Source organism: Balaenoptera ricei, chromosome 10 (genome assembly GCF_028023285.1).
Source record: "Balaenoptera ricei isolate mBalRic1 chromosome 10, mBalRic1.hap2, whole genome shotgun sequence".
Lineage (NCBI taxonomy): Eukaryota > Metazoa > Chordata > Mammalia > Artiodactyla > Balaenopteridae > Balaenoptera > Balaenoptera ricei.
Window position 1 is genome coordinate 32,628,329 of NC_082648.1, and position 13,191 is coordinate 32,641,519.

Sequence of the window (13,191 nt, forward strand, 5' to 3'; positions counted from 1 at the left end):
CAAAGAGGAATGGGATCATATAATATGTTCAATTAAAACCCCAAAGGGCAGAAAAAGTAGAAAAAATAGGAACACAGAACAAAGGCAACAAATAGAAAAGAGTAACAAATATGATAGATATTACATCACTTTAAATGTCAATGGTCTAAATACACCAATTAAAAAGTGGATTGTCACAGTGGATCAAAAAACAAGACCCAACAATATGTTGCCTTCAAGAAACCCACTTTAAATATAAAGACACATATAGATTAAAAGTAAAGGGATGGAGAAAGAAATACCAAGCTAACACTAATTAAAAGAAGCTGGAGTAGCTATATTCATTTCAGACAGAGAACAGTTTAGAGCAAGGAAACTTATTAGGATTCTGAAGGTTAATTCATAAATGTAAATTTGGGCATGTTTTCAGAAATTACTGATCATTTTTGACTTTAACTAAATCCTAATCTTTTCACATTTGACTCTAAATTATACTGTCAGTTTTATCCAGTAGTTATGTTTTAGTTCCTAAATCCATAACCAGAGACCCTGCAGGAAGAAAATAGTACAAAAATTTTCAGATAGAGGCAGGTATCAATTTTTCCATGATAAAGCTCATTGTAAAAAACAACAACAACAACAATAAAGGGAAGTGGTTAAAAGTGACAGAAACTGACCTGGGTCTAAGTTCAGACTCTACAAGTTATGCTACTGAATATGTTACATTACTTCCTGTGACTCAATTATTTCCTCATTCATAAAGTTGTGGTAATAACAGTCTTTTTTGTATAGGGTTTTTGTGAGGATAGAATAAAATGATGTATGCAAAGTATCTGTCATATGAGTTGCTGTCTATAAAGAAAACATAGAAATAGATTAATTTATTATAAAACACGCAAATTCCACCCCAAGCTTGCTATCCTAATATTTAATAATTTTGTTATTATCAATAGATTTCCCCTTCTTTTAACAGGAATCATAACAAACAAAATTTATCATCCAAATGTGTTTATGTGAATACACATGCATTCATATACCACACGGAATTTGCTGTTTGATTATAACAGCTTTCCTATACAGAGGTTCATTTTCAAACCATGCTTGTTGATATTGTCCGGGTGCCATGGTGTCATTTTCATCATTATTTTAGCCCAGAAAAATCTTCCACTGTTTCTTTGTGGACCAAAGGAGCACCTGTGATGCATGCATCTATTTATTCTTCAAATATTTATTGAGCACATATTATATGCTAGGTGTTGTATGAGGTGCTGGAGAGTCAGTGGTAAATAATACAAGTTCCCTGCTCTCATGCTGTGTATATTCTATTGGGAGAAACAGACAAGAAATAAGAAAAATAATTTTCAAATAGTGATAAACACTCAGAAGAAAATAAAACAAGGTTACCTGATAATGTCATGGGGAGGAAGGGAGTAATGAAGTTGTATAATCAAGGTAGGCCTCAGAGATGATTTTGAGCTGACATTTGAATAACAAAAAAGAATTAAATGCACAAATAGGGTGATGAGCATACCAGGCAAAGGTAAAACCATGTGCAACACCCCTGAAGTGTCAGTGACTTAGCTTTATGAATTCCTAAGTAACTTGAAGATAAATCCGCTCAATTAGTTCAATATTCAGTAGATGAGCTTACCATTTGAAAGAACATGCTGACTCCTTTTTAAAGTGATGATTTCAAAATTCTAATGCAATGGTTCTCACACAATCATGTGCTTAAGAATCACCTGGAGAGTTTGTTAAATTACAGTTTCCTGATCTAAAAGAGTTGAACTTATAAAAACAGAGAGTAGAATAGTGGTTACCAGAGACCCGGGGTTAGAGGAATTGGGGAGATGATTAAGGTTACAAACCTGGAATTAGTGGACAAATAAGGCCTGGTGAGCTTTATAGACAATATTGTATTATAAACTTCAAAGCTGCTAAGAGACTAGATTTTTTTTTTTTTTTTTAAAGAGACTAGATCTTAATTGTTCTCACCACAAAAAAGAAATGTTATGTGATATGATAGAAGTATTACCTAACTCTATGGTGGTACTTCTATTGCAATATATAAATGTATCAAATCAATACATTGTATACCTTAAACTTACACAGTGTTACATATGTCAATTATATTTAAAAAAACGTTTCCTGGGCTGCAATTCCAGAGATTCTGATTCAGTAGGTCGGGTAAAGTCCACAGATTTGCATTTGTAATAAACTCACAGGTGATGCTAGCGCTACTAGTCTGGGGACAACACTTTGAGAACCACTGCTTTATCAGATCTGTCTTGTGAGTTTAATATCTATTTGACAAAAGTAAAGCGTGCCAATATTTTCTTTCATGTAAAAAATTTACTTACCATGCATGGTGATCATCTGAAATTAAGTTTTGTAAGTGTAGTGGAAAAGTGCATGAAATACTGGAGGTAAAAAATACCTCCAATGTTTCACATTGAATTCATAGCATCTATAATAATATGAGCTTAATTTCAATATAGCCTGTTGGTAAAAGGGTTAATGTCAGTTGTCATTCAGAGAGGATTTCAAAATTATTTTTTAAATGCTGAAAAGAATTTAAATGATAATTAACTGAGGGGTTTTTTAAAATTATTTTTTCATGGCTGGGAGATCACATAAATAGAAATTATATATTACATCCTGTTAATCTGGAGAAAATGAGAAGGCTGTGTTCTTATCAGCTGTGCCATTCAGGAGGATGCTAATGGAAAAGAGGTGGAGAAAGGAAGAGGGATATTAGGTTAGTCAGCGAGATCCGCTCAAACAATTCTGGTCAGCAGAGAGCTTGGCTGTTGCGCTCACACAGCCTGCATGACATGTCAAAGAAGCCCATGTGCTCCTGTCCCTATGCACATCATGACCTTAGCATCAGGGATAGCATATGGGCGATGATACTAAGAACAGCCAACAGTTATCCAGCACTTACTATGTGCCATTCCTCTAAGTGCTTTACATGACTAACCAATGTGACCCCTCCCTGCCACAACACATATATGAGGTAGATAGTAACATCTCTATTTTATAGATAAGAAGGTGAGGCAAAGAGTAACTAACTCAGTGATTTAGGGTACCAGGCAGTAAGTGGAAACGCTGGGATCCAAACCTAGATAATTTGTATCAGTCTGACCTCTTAAACAATGTATTATACAGATCTTCCTCATTCTGATGGGGTTACATCCTGACAAACCAATCCTAAATTGAAAATACACTTAATACTAACCTACTGAAATCATTGCTTAGCCCAGCCTACCTCAAATGTGCTCAGAATACTTTACATTAGCCTGCAATTGGGCAAAATCATTTAACACAAAGCCTGTATTACAATAAAATGTTGAGTATCTCATGTAATTTATTGAATACTGTTTTGAAAGTGAAAACAGAATGGTTGTGTGGGTATGGGATGGTTATAAGCGTATCAGTTGTTCACCCTGGTGACAGCGTGCCTGACTGGGAGCTGTGGCTGCTGCCCTGCCCAGCATCACAAGAGAGACTATCGTACCACATGTGGCTAGCCCAGGAAAAGATCAAAATTAAAAATTCAAAGTACAGCTTCTACTAAATATGAATCACTTTCACATTATCTTATAGTTGAAAAATTAAGTTGTACCACTTTAAGTTGGAAACCATTTGTATACTGCTTCATATTTGGAAAAGAATCCCCAAATTAAAGGTTTTCAAGATTTGTGTCTATAGTCTAGGTTAAAATGAGGTATCTGATTCTTTTTCTTCACACCCTTTAAGTTATAATACAGCAATAACATGATGTCTATTTTTTAATCTTTCTGCCTGGATCTGACAAGAAGACATTCCAAATGAGGATCAAGAGAGAAAGAGTGTGGTGTAGTCACTGCAGAGAAAAATTTTGTACACACTTCCTATTGTGTGATCTTGGGCAAATCACCAGAATGTTCTGAACTTAAGTTTTAGTATCCACAAAAGTATGACAACATTCACCCCACAAGATTAGACAATTAAATGAAGACTTTTCTGACCACCGATACAGATATGAACTGCACTATTCAGGTGTTCAGATGAGTGGACACTTTATGCATAACTTATGGGATTTTCAAGGGTCATTTTGACTGTAGGATTTTTGCCTTACCTGCTGACATCAGAATCCTTGCTTAAGATGCAACTCCATTGTAAGCCTTTGAGTGACAGTGGATCTAGTGTCTTCAGAGGATCTCCTCAGACTAGTTCTATAGTTGGGCTCAGGATGGCACACCCTAACTATGGAGATAAGTCTGATGGCTGCCCAGATCAAACAATAAAATAATGCTTACTAATAAAATCTACAGTTGGGGCAGAATGGCAATGGAGAGCAGCAGAATTCCAAAAGAACTGCCAACTGGTCATCCAGCAGGTATTTTGTTTTCATTTACAAAGCAACAACCGTAAACAATTTTTGTCAATCTGACACAATGGTTAATGTCAACATCTGGTTCTGACAACAATAAGAAATAATATTTCAAGGATTTCTGAGTACTTCATTTCAAAGTTTTATATTTAGAATAACTCCTTGCAATAATTTTTAGGTATTATAAAATATTTTCAAAGGTAGTTAAGTTTAACCATGGTCAAAAAGAGGTAAAATATCATTAAAATGAGTAGCATTGCATAAATATATAGAGGTAGGTAATCTTTGTAAGTGCTTTTACTTTGTAACCTAGATCCTAAAATCCAAGGAAAAGAATTGGATAAAATACAAAACTGCAAGGGAGATAAATGAGTAGTGAATTGTCTTAACTTTTATTTGACTATTTTCATTTACAGTTCTGGCACTGACACTTTTTTTAAAAAAAGATTTAAATTTTATGTAAAGATTGAACTTCAATAAAATAACTTAAAAAACATTTACATATACATCACTAAATCTCCATAAAATATACAATACTTTTGATACAACTATAGGCTACAATGACTTTGAAGGAAATGATACGTATTCATAATTTTTAAGAGCTATCCCCTGTGTCACATGTAGGAATAAATATTTATATTGGATTTGCTAAGACATGTGGAGTATTAAACACTATATAACATGCACTCTCAGAAATTAAAATATACTTTTGAAAACATATTTTAAAAGCATAAAACTGTGTTTTCATTTAATCTAGATGTACATTAGAGCTTTTAAATAGAAATCTGAACATTTATTACAAATAAAAGATACTATAACATCAAGTGAGATATAGTCCAAAAGCTGCTAGGAACCAGTTTGGACATGTAGAATATAAATTTCAACTTTGGCTAGAGATAAGTATCATTTTTTTTAAACCTTAGATGAGAAGGAATAATGTTAAATTTGCTAAAGTTTTAAAACTTGACAAAATATTGGTGGTTTTTAATTTTTAGTACTTGTAAGCTATATTTCTTTTTCCCATTTATATAGATATGATAAAATCAAATGCATGGACTTAACTGTCTAAAATCAAAACCTGAATATTACTGCTAAATGAAGGTATATATTTAACATTCCATAGACCAAATCACTCAAGTGCAACAGACTGTGTTTTGTACATACAAAGTAAAGATTTATAAGAATTATATTGTTTTACACTCACAAGAAAATTATGAGATAAAATTCTTTCATGTACTTCTGAACATCATTAACACTTACAAAATAACTCTCTGATGATTATTGGCACATGAAAACCTCCTTCTCTAAGAGATGATGTTTAAGAGAGTTGGTAGCAGTAAGCTGTTTGGCATTTTAAAATGATTGCTATTTCTAGAAAATAGCAGCAATATTGCTCACCCAGAAGAACTGAAAATTGATACATTGCTACAACCTGAATCACTTCATCAAATTAGCTTAACATTACTGTACATGAGGCTAAGAAAATGAATAGAAAGTGACAGAAAACAGGATGTTAAAACTAATGCAGAGAACAGTTCTGAGTCTTTTAACAGGCAGAAGCTACACATGAGCTGTAAATTTTACCCACAATTCAATACATTTTGGTATAAAGCACATATTATGAATTCTCCGCTTCTGGCATGGTATGTCATTCTTTTATTCGTAGTTAGTGAAAATGTCTGAATTTGGCAACTTAAAACATGATACAACAACTGTATAAATGTCAGTTGTTAGGTACTTAGTATAATTTGAGATATTATAACTAAGAGAATAGTAAAAAAATCTGATTATAACAAAAATCTTATTTTATTGTTCTTAATTACTGTGCTGATGAAATAAAGTCAAAACAATTTTCCCACTCCCCTTACTGTATTACAGTATTTGTAAAATATATTAGTGTCATTAAACTAATGAGACTAGTGAGACTTTCTTAGATAACATGTGAAGAGTATTTTCTAGAATATCCTCCCCGCAAGATCTATGGATTATTATAGTACATTTCAGTTTTACTTTCTGATATAAAAGGAAAAGGATAAGTTGTCAACTTATATTTTTCCTGTTAATTCTTCCTCTATATAACTGATTTTGAAATTATAGTAAACAATTTCTAAATTCTCTGCTTTAAAAGATTTCCCATTTTAGAGTGAATAACTTAAGAAATAATATTTAGACTCTTTTATATTAAAATGGTTCAGTGGGAAAATAAAAATATGGAAAGCACTTGATAGCATTACACTCATAGCATTTTCCATCTGGGAACTAACTACTGCATATGACTGGGAACAAAATTTCAAATGGAAATATTACCTTTTAAATCTAGTTTTAATTTAGATCTTTTACATATACACTAAAAATCATGTTTTGGGCCATTATTGACTAAGGTGCAACAATCAAAATTATAAGAAATTTTATATTTAAGAAAAATATTAATACCAAATCTTTAAAATCTATCTGACATCACATTCAGCCCTATGTGTTCAGATGCAGATGAAATGTTACATTCTCTTAAATCTAGTGCAGATCTCACCAGCCATCCAGCTAAGCCTCAGTAAGGGTTATGACTGTCTTCCCTATATTTTCCTAAATCAAAATATACCTCTATTAAATTTGCAGCATGTTTAGAAGGAAACATATAATTTCAGCTAAAAGCATGATTCTTAATGTGTTTTAATATGGTAGGTCAAATCATACCATATATAAATTGTTCTACAAAATATATATTTGATGATATTTCAAATGGAATGTATTCAAGTTGATAGTGGTAGCCAAAGATGCTTGATAACTTAAAAGGTGCATAATACTAAAAAACCTGCAAAATTCAAACATTTAATTTTTAATATACTATAAATGTTCACTGAATCTAAAAATAATACCCTAATTGTATAAGGTTCCTTTTCAAGTAGTTGTTATTAAAAAATTATAAATAATTCTTATACTGTGCCTCTCTGTCTTATACTTCAAAGATATGGAATATTATCTTTATCACTATATAAATAACAAGTAGTCCTTTATAGAAGGAATTGAGGAGGAAGAGAACTGTGGCTATTTTTCCCTGTTATTATGTGCATTTATGGATATAAAGTTGAAAACACCACTTGCTTATGTCAAGGAGAACAGGCTATGTTCTGCTTTAGGAAATAATGAGCCCAGGTGCTCCTTTAATAAAGTTACTGTGCATTCAGCTCAGCTGAGTATAAGCATATAGTTAAGGCTATGTATACAATAAAGAGAAGAATTGAGGCAATTATTTGGATAAATCAGGAAAACAAACTTCTAAAGAGTCACTTTATGGGTCTAAATATTTTTTCTCCACATTATATTCTGATATATATTACCACACAATAGTTCATTTTCCGCTTCACTTTACCTGTGTGAAATATTATACAGATAAGAAATTTCTTATGGGAAAAGAAATATTGATAGAATAATAACTTTCTCTATCAAAGCACATCTGTTTTCTGGGGAAAATCAAAATCAATATCCCCTTAGAAATCAATTGCCAAAATGCCTAATTCAAGGAAAGAAGCTCTCTAATTTTTTTTAATTACATGAAATAATCAAAGGGAGATAACTCTTTTTTGGCTGAAGGATTTTTAGGTTTAGAGAATGAACCTCCTTGGCTACATTCTCAGCTGTGATCATTGTGATAAGAACAAGCAAGAGAGACCAAACCATCTCGGAGACTGGCAGAAACATACTGAATTTAGAGACAGCCACTTTTTCACTCCAAAGAGTACCTTATTAGATATTTAGGGCTATTTTTAAATGCATCAAATGTGCGCACTCTTAACTGACCACAGAAGAGTCATTCATATTTCCACTGGAACTAGCAAGTAATTTTGTGAGTGATTTTGTACATACTATATAGTTCTTAACATATGAGTGAAAATTGGAGTTCATTGATGAATGAGCATAAAAACCAATGAACACTTTGAAAAGATATTGTAGAAATGTGGTAAGTCAACATTTCTTAAAGACGTATTATATGAGAACCATTAATCTGTTCCAGTAGAAAATCCCAATTTTTAGACAAGGAGGCAAAAAATCCAAGCCAAGCATGAGACAAAGGAAACACCCACAGACAAATCTATGTATCTTTTTACATAGAATGCCAGGTAAAATGAGAAAGGGTGTGCAAAATAAAAACCAGTTTATGCTCTTAGAATTAAAAGAAAAAAAAGATGAGTATCGTAAGTAACAAAATGTGACAATTCCCTTAGGAAGAGTTAATAAAAAGTTAAGAAAAATAGAAGTCCCACTACTTAATTAAACAAACATCAGTAACAGCAGGATTATTTCTGCCACCGATTTTCTTCCTTCCTTTCTTGTTTCAGAAATTATTTGATTAAAAGAAGGGGAAAAATAGTCTGCTAGAAGTTATTTATATCACACAAATGAAGGCACAAATAGTAGGACTCCAGAGTGGATGAGTGAAGGCATGGTGAATATCAGGTGATTTTGGCATGAACAAAAACTGACCCTGAAACACAGTTGAAGATCTAGTGCTATTTTGTGTTTACAGTTGCACACTTAAGTGACTAACTCAGGGTTAAAAATCTTTAAGGTCCATAAAAATCTTTTCTTTCTTACTTTCTAGCAATAAAATATACTTATCAAAACTTGCTAGCTAATCTGTGCAAATGTATACTTGTCACTGATGCAAAAAATATGCAGGAAAATAAACCCTAAAAGACCTGCTTTTCATAATGTTCAAATGATCCTATACAGAGTCAGCTTCTGAAGAACTTTCCAGATTTGAATTGGAGAGAGAAACCAAAATGTGGGATCCAAAGGATAAAAGGACAGCTGTGCCCCTGTAGGACGCACTTTTGAATTTGTTGATGAAAGCTTAAATGGAGTTTACTTTCTAATAGCTGATCACAGGTAAGTTCCGTGTCCTTAGGAGAATTTAGGGCCAACAGGCCATGCTTTGACAGAAAATACCCTTGGACCATACTTCAGAATCCTTTGCTGTAAGTATATCACATATATATGATTTGGCTAGATTAGCACTGACTCAATTGCCACTAATAATTATATATAGTCTTAGGAAAAAAGGATTATCAAGGAAGTCACTGGGTACAATATTCATTTTAAACTATCTCAGGAAGGAATTATACACATTTGCTCAATAACTATTAGTTTAAAATCTCTGTAGATTTTTTTTTACATCTCTGCTTGTGAAAAAAAATGTCATTGTGATTGTATCTTCCTTGGAATCAAATATTCTAGAATATGAAGTCATTCAAAACTAGACTGTGGAAAGAACCAGATTAAAAGCAGGGCAGTGAGGTCACCAATTGCTGTTCTTCTCTCCCAAGTTTGTTTAAATGACTAAATATATCAGTAGCTGACAATTATTCCACATCAGAAGCGTCATTGTCAGAAAGATGATAGTTACTTCCTTTCACCCGAATATATTCAATATATCTCCCTTCATCAGAATCTGAAGTACCACATGTACATAGCCTGTTATCAAAGAGTGATTCAATTTCCTCTAATTTTTTCCCTTTGGTCTCAGGAAGACAGCCGTAGATGAAAAGGAGACCCACAGCAGCGAATCCAGCATAGAGGAAGAAGGCTCCTGCAATGGGAAATAATATATATGTATAGGTTTACATTGGAAAGGGTACTTGATCTTAACTTTTCTTTCTGGTCAATCATGCATGACTGTGGTCTGAGATGGAACCAAAAAATTGCTTCCAACCTCGTTTATTCTAATTGTTCTAATGCTGTGAATATAATGCAATTTGTCTTTCTAAACTCAAGTCATGTAATCAAACTCAAGAAGAATGACAGACCAGGCTCAGATGTAACTTCTGCTTTGAAGACTTTCCTCACTTCCCTGGTTAGAGTTAATTGTGTTTTCATGAAACTCTGCTGAGGTAAAGTGGTATATAACAACCAAGAAGTATTATAATTATGTGAATATATTTGTCTGTCTTGTCTACTAGACTGGAGGCACTTTGAGGGAGAAATTAACTTCTCATTTGTCTTGTATTTCCAGAACCACATTCAATGATGATATTGCTGAATTCATGGGTCAATGCCCAAAGTCTGGGAGTCAACTTTGAGTTTTCTCTTACTCTCCCACCCAATACCCACTCTGTTAGAAAATCCTGTTGGATCTACCTTCAATCACAATCCAAAGATGACCACCTCTCACCATTCCTGGATATCTCTGGTCTTAAAAGACAAATGGCTGGAGAAAGGATATCAGATTGGGAGTTGGAAGATCTGGTTTAAGTCTTGCTATGTGACTTCCAGATAGTCATTTAACCTCCTCCCTGGACCTCAGTTTCCTCACTAAGTAAAATAAGATCATTTCTCAGCTCCTACTTAAATTTATGGTTTAAATTATAATTCTGTAGGTTTTACAACCCAAATCAGGACCAGGTATAGGAAAGATGGTTATGAGATGCTTGAGGAGGAGACCAGCAAAAGTGGTCTCCTCAATGAAAGAGTCTATGGCTTGTCTTTGGGTTCCTAGTACAGTGCAGACACATTGGAGTGTTTAGAGAATGAACGTTCTCTTGTTGACTGCCAGATGGAACACACTGGGTAGCAGATCTGAAATAAAGGGTTATACTAGACATCATGAAGACATATTTGAAAGTCAAGCTATAAGCTAAATAGTACAGCAATTAAAGAACTGAATAGTATTTCTCAGTTCTGCTGAATCATTACAGAATATGGAAAAACATTACTAAAACTACTTTCTTAAAGTAGTTTTTAGGCCTATAAAGTAGTTTAGTAGGCCTATAAGTAACCATTTCAGTACTATCCACAGAAACATTTCTTGGGAAGACTCAAGGAAAACTACAGAGGAAAAATGCTGCTGAATTGGCCACTCCAAAGCATCTGCTCTTTGGAATGAGGAGCCATGAGAAAATAAAAGGGAAACAGAGGTAAACTATGAGACGTTAGGAAAAATATGAAAGGGCTGACTAAACCAAGACATAATTTGTTAGATTAAATCATCAGAAGCTATATAATTCTTAAGGAGTGGGACCTGCATAAATCAAATTCTTTCTTTAATAAAAATACAATTCCATTTACAAATATAAATAAATAAAATTACTTCATTTCAGTGTGGTTTACATTAAACACTTACTACAAGTTTATATATTTTTATGTCTTATACTTGATAAATAATCAGAAAATAATAATAGGTCATCTGGAATGAATAGCTGAGTGTTATAGTGAGAGAAAGGCACCATGTCTCTGTAGAGAGTGTAGGTCTGAAAGTCACTAAGTGATGCAGGCTGAATCCTTGAGCAGTTTCTTGAATTGTCTTGACCTTAGTTTCCTGATCTGACAGGGAAAATAAATTCTGCCTGGCTAAACTGCAAAGAATAGAAACAATGTATGTTATAGTCCTGTTAGAATTTTGGATGTTAGTTGCTCAAAAGAGTGATAGACAGCATTATTAAATTCTACTAAATGACTAGGGAAGAATAGTTGCTAGTAAGATCAGCATGACTAATAAATTGGTAATGTTTTCATCTAAAGGGTGATACTGACAAGCTAGCTCTTGGAGAATGTGGAATTTTGAGAAAAAAATGATAGGAGATGAAGTCCTGTGTTCTGAATACAGATAAACAAAATTGTGGACATAAGAAGAGAAATGGAATCTTCAGTGGGGAGGGGCAAAGAAAGGATGGTAATCATGTTGATGATACAGAAAAAAATAAGTGCGGAGTGTAAAACATTTTAGACCAAATCAGGACACTAAACTCTAAAATATCTAACATAGTAAATATAGTCTGGCTTTATAAAATATAATATTGAGAAATATTCATCATCTTTCACAATTTAGGTGCAGTGGCATGATTAGAAGTAACAAATCAAATCTGTTAGCACTAAACTCATACAGTCAAAAACAATTAGATGGATTACGAAGATTCTTAAAGGCCATGAAGTTTCTTGTGTGTGAACCAGATTCCCAAAGCCAAATAACATTAAGGAAATTCTATTCCTTTTATAAAAATCTGAGTAATCTAAAGAAGGCAAATGTCAAAATTGCATACATGGGCTTCACTGGTGAGACCTGTGGTTAAGCCACAGAGGTGAGGTGTAGGCAGGCCTGGGAGGCTGTGACCTGCTCCATGTAATGGGCAAGTCAATTATGTAACTCACTTTCTTAATTATGCCCCCTTGGAATGAAAATGAAAAAAATGTCTGTAACAAGTCTGTCAGGATTGTTAAAGGGGGCAGATATTCCTCAGCTTTATTCTAAAGGAAATAAATCTTATTAGAATCCTATATTAAATTTCAGATTAAAACAAATATTTAATTGAATCATATAAAATGAGGAATTAAAGACCATGTTTGATTGAATTTCAGTACTTCAACACAGGAACTTTAATAATAATGCTCACCAAGGGATCTATTTAGTCACATGTGTTATAAATAAAGTGATATACTGGTGACATTTTAATGATAATTTTTAGTAGTAAACATTACTGAATGGGGTCCAAGGCAGACCTTTCTAGGCAGTATAGTTTAGGAAGGAATCAAAACCTGAGGTCTCCAGAATGGCCGCCATCAAAAAGTCTACAAACAATAAATGCTGGAGAGGGTGTGGAGAAAAGGGAACACTCCTGCACTGTTGGTGGGAATGTAAATTGATACAGCCACTATGGAGAACAGTATGGAGGTTCCTTTAAAAACTAAAAATAGAACTACCATACGACCCAGCAATCCCACTACTGGGCATATACCCTGAGAAAACCATAATTCAAAAAACGTTATGTACCACAATGTGCATTGCAGCGCTATTTACAATAGCCAGGACATGGAAGCAACCTAAGTGTCCATTGACAGATGAATGGATA

The 13,191-nt window shown here is 33.5% G+C and overlaps 1 protein-coding gene across 1 annotated transcript in view; it reads right to left on the reverse strand.

The window, feature by feature from the left end:
* Positions 1-8,335: 8,335 nt before the first annotated feature.
* The window catches only part of SLC2A13 (solute carrier family 2 member 13), a 446,857-nt gene continuing 442,001 nt past the window's right edge, over positions 8,336-13,191 (reverse strand). The window contains exon 10 of the mRNA XM_059935646.1: positions 8,336-9,938. Coding sequence (XP_059791629.1) covers positions 9,712-9,938 — 227 coding nt within the window. The 3' untranslated portion in view covers positions 8,336-9,711. The remainder of the gene's footprint in view (positions 9,939-13,191) is intronic.